The following is a 13,141-nucleotide window of genomic DNA, read 5'->3' as shown; positions in this document are numbered from 1 at the left end:
TGGTACAAAAGATAGCAGGATCATCTAAACAAGTATAAAGGAGCAACTAATTATAAATGAGATTGAAAACTAGTGGTGCCTGGGTGGCTCAGGCGTTAAGCATCTGACTTTTGATTTTGGCTCAGGTCACAATCTCACGATCATGACCTTAAGATTCTCTCTCTCTTCCTCTCTCTGTGCCCCTCTCCTACTTACACACATACTGTCTCTCTCTCTCAAAAATAAATTAATTAATTAAAAAATAAAAAATAAGATACATGAGACTGAAAACTGACAATGTAAAATACAAACATAAAATTATATGCCATACCTATATATACAACTATAATTTCTGGCTACTTTATAGTTTAAAAATGAACATACCTGCAAAGACTGAAGTGGTCCACTTGGTTTGACTTCATTTTCTTTTATAATCTTAGGAACAGAATATTAATATAAGAACAACTAAAAGGTAGTAGTAAGTTACAAAAAATACATAAATTTCAATTAGACATAAAAATAAAAGAACACCATCACTAATAATCAAGGAAGTAAAAAATGTTAATGAAACACTATTTTACTTAGCAAGAATTGAAAATATCTTAGTACTGGTGAATGTAGAGTGAAATAAATATTCATATTGTAAAACAGTAAGACTTTTAAATTTGACAATATATATCAAGAAAATTGTTCTTAGCCTTTTAAGCTATCAGTTCCACTTCTGGGACTCACATCTAAGGAAATAACTTAAATGTAAGCAATGATTTATGTGCAAAAACATTTACTAATATTTTATTTATCCTAGCAAAATGCTGTAAATAACCTAAATGTTCAAAATAGGGCACTGCTTGTCCAAAGCACAGGATATCCATAGGACGGAATAGTAAGTAACCTCTAAAAGATATATTTAACTGCTGGTCAGTACCCAGTAGCAAGCCGCCAATGCCAAACTCTGTTCCACAGGATGGGGTTTATTAAAGTTGTCAAGAATAAGACTGGTTTCAAGAGATACCAAGTGAAATTTAGAAGACAAGAGCACAAAACTGATTACAATGCGTTGAAATGCTCGGCGATTCAGGATAAAAATAAGTACAACACACCTTCATACAGGGTGGCAACTTGTGTAACAAACAGAGATCTCATTTGTCAGATTGCTAATGCCCCTAAAGGAGATACGATAGTTTGTGCAGCTCATGGGCATGAACTCCCAAAGTATGGTGTGAAGGTTGGCCTGACAAATCATGCTGCAGCATAGTGTACTGGCATGCTGCTGGTCCACAGGCTTCTCAGTAGGTTTGGCACGGACAAAAGTCTATGAAGGCCAAGTGGAGGTGACAAGATGAATACAACGTGGAAAGCACTGATGGTAAATCTGGTGCCTTCGTCTGCTATTTGGATGCAGGGCTTGCCAGAACCCCTACTGAAAATGAAGTTTGGGAGGCCCTCAAGGGAGTTGTGGATGGAGGTTTCTCTACCCTCATAGTACCAAAAGATTCCTTGGTTATGATGGGGAAAGCAAGGAATTCAATGCAGAAATACATCAGAAGCACATCCTGGGTCAGAATGCTGCAGATTAGATGTGTCACTAATGGAAGAAGACTAAGATGCTTACAAGAAACAATTCTCTTGGTACATAAAGAACAATGTAACTCCAGGCATGATGGAGATGTATAAGAAAGCTCATGCTGCTGTACAAGAGAATCCAATCTTTGAGAGAAGCCTAAGAAAGAAGTTAAAAAGAAAAGGTGGAACCATTCCAAAATGTCTCTTGCCCAGAAGAAAGATTGAGTAGCTGAGAAGAAGGCAGCTTCCTTAAAGCGCAGGATCGGCTGCTAAGAGCTAAAAAACCAAACCATAATTTTCTTTGAAGATTTTTCAGATTAAAGATAATAATAAACCTATTCACCAAGCAGCTAAAAAAATAAAATAAATTAATAAAAGATATATTTAATAAGTGTTCTAATGATGTGAGAAATACATTAAGGGGATAAGATATAAAACTATTTGTACACATCAAGCTAACCATATTTTTAAAAATAGGCCAAAAAATCCTGGAAACACTAATAATAATTATCTCTCAGTAGGTTGTTTTATTTTTTCTTCACTTTCTTCTATGATTAAAAAAGAGAAAACATCAAGATTATTTAAAAAAAAAAACAGTAACATGGAAAACAGAGTAAGATACAAAGTGGGGCAAATGAAACATTTCACTTTCTTTTCTTTTAAATATATCTTCTCGAAAAAGTGTCATATGAATTATCCCTCCAAATATGCTAATAGTATCCCCACTGAGAAACAAGAATTTAGATTTATTCTAATAAATTAATTTCATTCTAGAATTTCAATGTATCTAATTAGTACTATTATTTTTATATTACTACAATGGTTCCCAAACTGTTCAAGGTACTTTAGGGTGCCACAGGAAACTCAACATGGGCTCCGTAAGATATTTTAAATTTAAGGGAAATACAGCGTCATTTGACCTCTATTGAATGAACTACTAACTCAAGGTAGTTCCATTTCAACAACAAATCTTATGTCATTTCTCTCAATGGCACCTTGTAAAGCTAAGTTTTCAGAAACTGCTATGATAAAAAAAAAAAATCAATTACCATGAGAAAAACAACGTGAACTAATTATTCTAAGGTTTGAGAAGCTGAGCAGTGCCCAACAAATGCATACATTCTATCAGTGATTGTGTTTAAAAATAAAATGCTTACAGCAACTTAACACATCTCTAGAGGCAAGGGAAACAAAAGCAAAAATGAACTCTTGGGACCTCATCAAAATAAAAAGCTCTGCACTGCGAAGGAAGCAATCAGCAAAACTAAAAGGCAACCGACAGAATGGGAGAAGATATTTGCAAATGACATATCAGATAAAGGGTTAGTATCCAAAATCTGTAAAGAACTTATCAAACTCAACACCCAAAAAACAAATAATCCAGTGAAGAAATGGGCAAAAGACATGAATACATATTTCTCCAAAGAAGATATCTAGATGGCCAACCGACACATGAAAAAATGCTCAACATCACTCATCATCGGGGAAATACAAATCAAAACTGCAATGAGATACCACCTTACACCTGTCAGAATGGCTAACATGAACACCTCAGGCAACAACAGATGTTGGCGAGGATACAGAGAAAGAGGATCTCTTTTGCACTGCTAGTGGAAATGCAAACTGGTGCAGCCACTCTGGAAAACAGTATGGAGGTTCCTCAAAAAATTAAGAATAGAACTACCCTATAACCCAGCAATTGCACTACTAGGTATTTATCCAAGGGATACAGGTGAGCTGTTTCGAAGGGCACATGCACCCCAAAGTTTTAACAGTGCTATTGACAATAGCCAAAGTATGGAAAAAGCCCAATGTCCACTGATGGATAAATGGATAAAGATGTGGTATATATATACAATGGGGTATTACTTGGCAATCAAAAAGAATGAAATCTTGTCATGTGCAACTACATGGATGGAACTGGAGGATATTATGCTAAGCGAAAGTAGTCAGAGAAAGGCAAATATCATATGACTTCACTCATATGAGGAATTTAAGATAGAAAACAGATGAACATAAGGGAAGGGAAACAAAAATAATATAAAAACAGGGAGGGGGACAAAAGTAAAAGACTTAAATACAGAGAACAGAGAGTTGCTGGAGGGGTTGTGGGAGGGGGGGATGGTTTAAAAGGGCAAAGGGCGTTAAGTAATCTATTCCTGAAATCATTGTTGCACCATATGCTAACTTGTATGTAAATTAAACAATAAATTAAAAAAAATAAATAAAATGTTTACAGTAATCATTTCACTATACATATATCAAATCATTATGTTGTACACCTTAAACTGATCACAATGTTATATCTTTTATATCAATGAAAATGGAAAAAATAAAAAGCTCACTAAATTACTAGGACATAATACTTACTGTGTTGTTTAATACTACTAACAACTTAATAAATGGAACTGCCAGGTTTGGTTTTTCTTTTTTCCTTTTAGCCAAGGGATATAATGAAAAATATTCTGATACAAGGTGTGGGACAGTCATGAAGCAAGATAGCTTGGAACCCTTTATATTACTGCAATTTCATTACTAATGACAACATTCTATATCAAAATATAAGAATATGCTGATAAGAAAAAAAAAAAAAAAAAGACGTACCTGTTGAGAATCCTGGTTCAGATGAGGAAACTTTGGTAAAGTTTGTGAAACTACTTCAGTCAATGGTTTCCTAGCTATAATAGACAAAATGAAATTATTTTATTCATCATACATATAGTAGTGTTTTAAACTTTTTAAAAACTTATTTCTAGGGGCACCTGGCTGGCCCAGTTGATGATGACAACTCTTGATGTCGGGGTTGTAGGTTCAACTCCACACTGGGTATAGATACTACTTAAAAATAATAAAATCTTTGGGGGTACCTGGGTGGCTCAGTCGGTTAAGTATCTGATGATTGATTTCAGCCCAAGTCATGATCTCATGAGAGATCAAGCCTCCATGCTGACAGCACAGAGCCTGCTTAAGATTCTCTCTCTCCTTCTCTCTGCCTCCCCCCATCTCCCACTTGCACGAGTCTGTGTACGCTCTCTCAAAATAAACATTTAAAATAATAACAATAAAATCTTTAAAAAACCACCTAAAACTGAATGAAACAAGGAATACAACTTAAATTTGAAGATAAGGTAGTCTTGATAATTGTTGAATATGGATTTTGGATATTTGAGGATTCATTGTCTATTCTCTGTATGTTCAAACATTTTCATGATAAAAATTTTTAAATAAGATTTTTTTTGGTTATGTTCTAAGTCAGTACTAGAAATGCTTCCTTTTTTCAAACTAATTGAAAAACTGAGTAAACAGCTAATAATCTATACTAAAAATTCTAAAAATGAAACATTAACTGTTAGAAGAAAGCCAAGACCACCACTATACAGCTGCTATGTGCAAACACGGAAAAGAAAAGAACTTCATGCTATTTCTGGGTCTATTTTAAACCCATTTGACTATGGTTTGAGAAAAAAAACTTCAATTATTTCCAAAGTGTATTATGCCAGACACTGGGAAAACAGCAGTCCCTTGAAAAGAGAGAGCCACAGAATAAACAAACCGCATAAATTCAGATTATGATACAAAAGGGCATCATAAAGGTTGATATGACAAAGACTAATGTAGATATGATGATTGGAAAGCTCTCTTGTGTGAAGTGATATTTAAGTTGAGATCTGAATATAAGAAAAGGCCACCAGCTATGCCAGGGGTAAAGGTGTTGAGACCAAAGGCACAAGTAAAAAGACTCTGAGAGAAGTTGACAAGTCTACTGAATACAAAGGACATGGTGGCCAGGCCATCCTACCTTGTTTCAAAATAGGATTTTTTTTTTCTTAAAGAAAAGTGCATATTCAATCATTTCAATTCCTTCTAAAGTCACCAAGACTATAATTTTTTAGTCGTTATTTATGGTTTCATTATTTTCCTGTTAAAATTCAGAATACATTAAATGAAATAAAAATAAGTGGATCTTGGAACTTGATGCTATTTTTAAAAAGATTTTCATGCACTGCATGAAAATTGGTGTGTTTTCCTTGATTGCCTTCACTCAAGAATAAAATTCTAAATTAACATTTCAAAGTTATTCTCAATTATCTCATAAAAACTTTAACCTACTGAAGAAAATCTTTTTTTTTTTTTTAACACATTCACACATCCTAAATTGGTGGTAAAACTGACTCATCTCTAATTCTGTATTAATTTTCTCAGATTGTCTTAAGAAAACCAACATTCCTTTTTGAAGAAATACATTTATATCAGAAAACAAATACAGTTAATCTTCCTTACTCACAGATCTTACCTACGCACTAAAATTTATTCAGAAACCCCAAATCAATACCCTGTTTTTGAGGTCGTTTGTAGACATACAGAACTACAAAAAATAAGTTGCCCGACATATACATTCCCAGCTGAGGTAGAACAAGGCAACACTCTGCCTTCTTGAGCTCTCATACTATAAACAAGTATCCTTTTTGTCATCTACTTAGCCCATGTTTTTGTATTTGGGGGCTTTTTGTAAGGGACTGTGCTATTTAAAATGTTCCCTAAGCATAGTGCTGTCCAGTGTTGCTAAGTGCAAGAAGGCTGTGATGTCCCTTACAGAGAGAACATATGTTAGATGGGTTTCTTTTTTCTTTTTTAAGTTTATTTATTTATTTTGAGAGACAGAGAGAGAGTGCAAGCAGGGGAGGGGCAGAAAGAAAGGCGGAGAGAGAGGGAGGGAGGGAGGGAGGGAGAGAGAGAGAGAGAGAGAGAGAGAGAGAGAGAATCCCAAGCAGGTTCTGCACTGTCAGCACAGAGCCTAATGTGTGGCTCCAACTCACAAACTGAGATTATGACCTGAGCCGAAAACCAAGAGTTGGACGCTTAACCAACTGAGCCATCCAGGCGCCCCTAGACAGAGGTTTCTTTCAGACATTAGTCATAGTGCTGTTCACTACAAATTCAATGTTAATGGATCAACAATATATATTGTCTTCAAATGGAAACACAGATAAAAACAAGATTTTGATCAGTTGATGAAAATGCTTTGACCAGAGGCTTGAAGGAATCTACCCCTAAAAGCAATGACTCATTTTTCACTAATTCAGTGTTTATGTTGATTTTATAGAATATAACTACCACAAATAAGAAGAATCAACTACAATCCTCTTTTTAACTTGATGAGAAAAAAGATTTCTTAAAACTAAATTCTATAATTCTCAAGTCTTCATACTAGGGATTTACATCCTTATATGATATTACATAATCATATCTACCCCTACTTATTTTTCATTAAAATTTCTTCTTTCTTTTTAATTTTTAGAAAACAAACTATCAACTGCCATCAAACAACTACATTTTTTAAATTAAATTAAATTTTTTTTATTTTTACTTTATTTATTTTTTAATATGAAATTTATTGTCAAATTGGTTTCCATACAACACCCAGTGCTCATCCCAACAGGTGCCCTCCTCAATGCCCATCACCCACTTTCTCCTCCCTTCCACCCCCCATCAACCCTCAGTTTATTCTCAGTTTTTTTTTATAGTTTTTAAATTTTTTTAACGTTTTTTTAAATTTATTTTTGAGACAGGCAGAGACAGAGCATGAACAGGGGAGGGTCAAAGAGAGGAAGACACAGAATCTAAAACAGGCTCCAGGCTCTGAGCTGTCAGCACAGAGCCCGACGCGGGGCTCGAACTCACAGACCGCGAGATCGTGACCTGAGCCGAAGTCGGCCGCTTAACGACTGAGCCGCCCAGGCGCCCCTATTCTCAGTTTTTAAGAGTCTCTTATGGTTTGTCTCCCTCGCTCTCCAACTTTTTTTCCCGTTCCCCTCCTCCATGGTCTTCTGTTAAGTTTCTCAGGATCCACATGAGTAAAAACATATGGTATCTGTCTTTCTCTGTACAACTTATTTCACTTAGCACAACACTCTCCAGTTACATCCACGTTTCTACAAAAGGCCATATTTCATTCTTTCTCATTGCCAAGTAGTATTCCATCGTGTATATAAACCACAATTTCTTTATCCACTCATCAGTTGATGGACATTTAGGCTTTTTCCACAATTTGGCTATTGCAAACAACTACATTTTAAAGAAACATTATCAGGGGTGCCTGGGTGGCTGAGTTGGTTAAGCTGGCCAACTCTTGGTTTTGGCTCAAGTCATGATCTCACAGTTTGTGAGTTCGAGCCCCTGCTTGGGATTCTCCTTCTCTTTCTGTTCCTCCCATACTTGTGCTTTCTCTACCCCTTTCTCTCACTCAAATAAATAAATGAACAAACAAACTTAAAGAAACATATCAGTACATATAATAATTTATTCCTATTTTCCTCAGGAATCCTTGAGATATTCAAATAAGAATTCAATTTTAACTTTTCTTTGAGTATCATAAAGTACATTGTTCATTCACATTCATATGTATATAATATTTGCTATATTTACTAATATGTTCTATAATAGTTTTTCTTTAAAAAAAATGTTGCTGTTGGCAACATACCATAAGCAAAGTCAGAAGACCAATACGATACTGAAAGAAAATATCTGCAACATATATCATAGATAAGAGGCTAGTATCTCTAATATATAAAGAACTCTTACAAATCAATGAGAATAAAAAGAACAACACCCATTAAAATCTGGACAAAAGGGTAAGAAAATTCATGAAAAAAAGATATATAAATGATACTTAACATATGAAAAGATGCTCAATTTCACTTGTAGTAAGAGAAATGCAAATTTAAGTATACTGAATGCCATTTCTCATCTATTGGATTAGCAAAATTCAAAAGCTTGGTAACACACTATATTGGCAAGACTAGAGAAACAAGCACTCTCATACATTACTGACAGGGCTACAAAATGGAGGGAATTTTGAAGTATCTAATAAAGTCACGCATTTACGCAGCAAACCTACTGGGAATTTGCCCTGAAGACACACCTCAAACAATATGCAACACACACACACACACACACACACACACACACACACACACACGGTTATGTATTGTCACATTATTTGTAATAGCAAAGTATTGGAGACAGGTTGCATAAATGATGGTTTATCCACACAGCGGAGTATTACACAGATATAAACAAATAAAATGAGGATGTGTCCTATGAATTGATATGAAGTGATTTCCAGAATATATTAAGTGAAAAGTAGGTGCTAAAGAATATACAGACTTTACTGTCTTTTGTTGAATATGTGTGTGTCGGGGGCGGGGGGGGGGACAAGAATTTAAACATGGAGCTATTTATTTTTGCAAAAAAGAAACACAGGTATGATATATTGGTTACATATAGCAGGTGAGTAAGAACAGGATAAAAGGCTTAAGGAAGGCATATGAATTTATGTTTTTATACAGCTTTGACTCTTAACTAGGTTCATATTTTACATAGTAAGAAATAAAAATAAATCAACAAGGTTGCACAAAAAAACCCTCATACTGAAATATAAACAATAAACTTAACTATATTTACATCAAATGATACTACAATCACAGTAAAGAAAAGTAACCCAAGTAACTTGAACATAATACTCCAACTCTATATTCCCAGGATACATTCTAAAAAAAACCCAGAAAAACAAAAAAATCAAAGGATTTGTGAACTTCACAAACTTGTAAAGGTTTTTTGCTAGTAGTGATACTAGTATAACAATTTGGAAGCTATTTGATGTGTATTGTATGTAGAATTGAGGAAGTAAATATACGGATGTTGTTGGAACCAGGGCCCCTTCTCATTTTAGAAGTAAAGAAATATAATCATGAAATGGAAGGACAGGAAGAACCCTATGGTTTAGAACTGGAATTAGAGATATCAATATGAACTCATGATCATTTTTTAAAAGTATCTTCCAGCAGGGTGTCTGGGTGGCTCAGTCGGTTGAACCTCTGACTTCAGATCAAGTCATGATCTTAAGGTTCATTAACTCAAGCCCTGCTTCGGGTGAGTGTGAGCCCCACTTCTCTCTCCCCCTCTCTGTCTCTCTGCCCCTTGCTCACTTGCGCTCTCTCTCCCAAAAAAAAAAAAAAAAGCATCTTCTAGCACACATCTAAAAATGTAAGACAGGAATGGATATTCACACACACATTGCTTATATATGCCTATATATGTTTATATATGCATAAAACATTTGCAGAAGGATATCCTGGAAGGAAACTGTGGCTAATTCTGAGGACTGGACTGAGGGACTGCAGTAGAACTTACTAGATTATCTATTAGAATTGATTTTACCAAGTACATGTATTACCTATTTAAATACTATGTAATTCTTAAGTTTATTTATTTTAAGAGAGAGAGAGAGAGAGAGAGAGAGACAATGAGCAGAGAGGGAGAGAGACAGAGAATCCCAAACAGGCCCTGCACTATCAGCATGGAGCCCAACGCAGGACTCAAAACCACGAACCGTGAGATCATGACCTGAGCCAAAATCAAGAGTTGGACACTCAACCGACTGAGCCACCCAGATGCACCAATACCATGTAATTCTTTAACGTAGCCTCCAAAGCAAATACTTCTCATCCTTACAGTTATACAGAGAACAATCCAAAACAAACACACCAATCTAACCTTCAGGATTGCTGTCTGGCTCATATGTCTGCAGAGTTCCTTGTTGCTTAAAGGTTTTATTTTTCTTTTTCAGTATTTCCAAGCCTTCTAAAGCCGTACTATGTTCAGACAATGACTGTAAAAGGGAAATGTTATTTACTAATCCAGAGAGTTCTGAAGGATTTCTAGGAATATTCCAGTATTGTTTGCTTTCTCCAACAGTTTCTACATCAATATGGTCATGGTCTAAACTTCTAATCCTTCCCAAATCTTCAGATTCAGGAATACACGCTTCTGTGTCTTTGGAAATTGGACGCTTTTTTCCCAGAGGGTAAAACAAAGAATTAGAAACTTGGGTATTTGATTTATCAAGTGCAACACATTCTTCAGAGTGATTCTGATTGACATTTAATTGTTGGATACTGATATCACTGCTAGAAGTTGATGGTAAAACCCATTCATCGTTTTTGTCTAAATTACTTCCCATAACAAAAGGCTGAGGCTCCTCCTGGTCTGAGAATAGGCTATTTTCAGGAGTCTGATTAATGACTATATTTAAATGAGGAATATGTAAATTCGAGCTGACATCTTTAGATTTACTCAGTAGTGAAGCAGTATCATAGTTAATTCTCACTTTTTGAATAGATTTATTAGCATCTTCATTATTATCTACAAATACATCATCAGTCCATTCTAAGGATGAGTCAAAATTGCTTAATGTGTCACTGTACTCTTCTGTTCCTTTTCTAACGTTTTCAGCTTTCCAAGGTCCTGTGTCAAAACCCACATAAGCTTTATCACAAAATTGTGATAGAAGAGTCTCTTTAATAGGAAATGTCTTTGTAGGTTTATCCCCAATAGACGTTAAGAGAGACAAATGTTTACTGCCAACTTCTGTACAGATTATATCTTCATATCTCTTTTGAACATCTGGACTACTGTCATTAACCAAAGTTTCCTTTACATGACTCCCTGAATCCTGGGAAATTTTGTTGTTTTCCTGTGACTCCTCCTCAGTGTCACTGGTTTCAAAATTGTTCAGATTAAAAGTCACCTCCACAAGTGGCTGTGTTACATTGCTCATAGGTTTGGGAATACTATTAAGACTTTCACTATCAGTATTACTGTTAGAAAGCATGCTGGTAAAGTCATCAGAGACCCTAGAATTTTTACCTCTAGAAGATTCAATCTGTAGATGTTCAGATTCTGGCAGAAATGACACTGGCTGTTTGTACTCCTTTTCTGGTGTTCCACATATATTTATCTCCTGAGTATTTTCTCTAATGAGAACTGATCCTTTTAGACACATCTGGTCATTTTCATTAACAGGTATTTTATTATTTTTTTGAATGTCAGGTTCGGATAATAAGCCATCATTCTCTACATTGCTACAGGTAACTGGTATATGGTTGCTTTCACAGAATGAAGGAATTTCCAGTTCTACTTCCTGATCCCAAAATTGATCATTAGCATCTACTGGCTTGTCTTCATTATACTTTTTACCCTCTTCAGCACATGTTTCAAAGAACTGTATCTTTTCTTGTACCAAAAGGTCTCTCAAATTTAAATCTATATTGTCTCCCTGGGCCTTGGGTTTCCTTTCTATATTATTTCCATCTTCACTAGAAGAATGTACAGGCGAGCTCTGTGAGGATAAATACATGGCCCACCGGCTTTTATTTCTCACGTTTTTTTCTGATTGATGCTGGTCGTGTAAACTTTCTGTGCTCTTCACGTCAGCACACTCCTTCTGTTCAATTATGCACTTTGGTTTAGTAGGAATGTTTATACTTCCTTGTAGTTGTATCTGAGGGAGATGTTCTGTAATCCCAGAATTTAGCTCCTTACACATAGTTGACTTGGACTTCAAAAGAGCTAATATATGTGCTTTGCTTCTGACGTTTTGTGAAACTCCCAAACAGTGAGATATCAAACCATCTTTTTTTATGGCCTCATTGGTCAGTAAAGAATCTGAATGCTTATTTACAGAACAGGCAGGAAACCAAGAATAATTTTCTTCACATAGCATTTCTGGGTTACTCTTAAAAGATGGAGTAGAGACAACTGAAGAAAAACGTAAGCCATTTGCTTCTCTATTCCTGTAAGTGACAATGTTCTCAGGGTTTATTGGCATATTATTTATATCTTTCTTGCCAGCAGTAGAAAACAAAGGAGGTGTGCTGTACAAGGGAGAAAGAAAATTAGGGCCAGGTTTCTTAGCCTCAAGTGATGCAGTTGATTCACCATTTTCTGTAATCATCATTTTCTTTGGCACTTGACGTGGTCCTTGAAAACCCTAAAAATATTAAAACAATTATTAGCTGTCCCATTATCTACAAAGGAAGTGTAAAATGAACTGGCTCAAAAAAAAGGAAAGAAAAAAAAAAGGAGTCTGTTTTACCAGGTACAGTAATAAAGATATAAAATCTGCTAAATTAAAATGTAAATGCTCATTTGTATTAAGATTTTTCTAATTAGGGTTTACTTCCCTAACCTAAACATATACTATGAAGTACCATTTTAATGATATAGAGTACAATAGCTTCAAACTCACTACTTCTTGGAACAATATTATAAATATATATTGACTTATTATTTTCAACAGATAAACTTACAGTAAACTTCCTTTTTAAACCAGCAGGCTGACATCCAAGGGATCGGCCAGAGGATAGAAACGTCCTTGGACTTAACTCTGGTGCTTCTTTACTGACATCCTGCTTAATAGCTATGCTTCCAGCAACTTTAACCTCCTCAACTGTGATTAAGTATCGGTCACCTTCTAAGTCATCTCCAGGCTTCACCTAAATTTTAAACAATACATTTTAAAGAACAAATAAGTTCTAAAACATAAATTCAAAATCACATATATCTAATTATTGGATTATGTGTTCCAGTAGGTCACTAACACTACTGGCAAGACACAATAGGTATTCGATAAATAATTGTTAAATGTATGAATCGATAACTAAGTCTTTATTTATTATTATGTACTAGTTAAGAAGCACAAAAAAGAACAATACAGCAAAAAAATTGTCACCAATTTATGTATCCAATAATACACATA

The 13,141-nt window shown here is 35.0% G+C and overlaps 1 protein-coding gene and 1 pseudogene across 2 annotated transcripts in view; one reads left to right on the top strand and one right to left on the bottom strand.

The window, feature by feature from the left end:
- ZGRF1 (zinc finger GRF-type containing 1) overlaps positions 1–13,141 on the bottom strand; it is a 90,902-nt gene that overhangs the window by 58,886 nt on the left and 18,875 nt on the right. For both annotated transcript variants that reach the window (XM_042984021.1, XM_042984022.1), the window contains 4 exons: positions 12,693–12,878; positions 10,099–12,373; positions 4,147–4,220; positions 364–414 (listed from right to left, as the gene is read on the bottom strand). In XM_042984021.1, coding sequence (XP_042839955.1) covers positions 364–414; positions 4,147–4,220; positions 10,099–12,373; positions 12,693–12,878 — 2,586 coding nt within the window. The remainder of the gene's footprint in view (positions 1–363; positions 415–4,146; positions 4,221–10,098; positions 12,374–12,692; positions 12,879–13,141) is intronic.
- On the top strand, positions 932–1,815 carry LOC122237756 (annotated as a pseudogene).

The sequence above is a fragment of the Panthera tigris genome, chromosome B1 (genome assembly GCF_018350195.1).
Source record: "Panthera tigris isolate Pti1 chromosome B1, P.tigris_Pti1_mat1.1, whole genome shotgun sequence".
Classification (NCBI taxonomy): Eukaryota; Metazoa; Chordata; class Mammalia; order Carnivora; family Felidae; genus Panthera; species Panthera tigris.
Note: the sequence above shows the minus strand (reverse complement) of the source record. Positions and strands in the feature narration are given on the sequence as shown.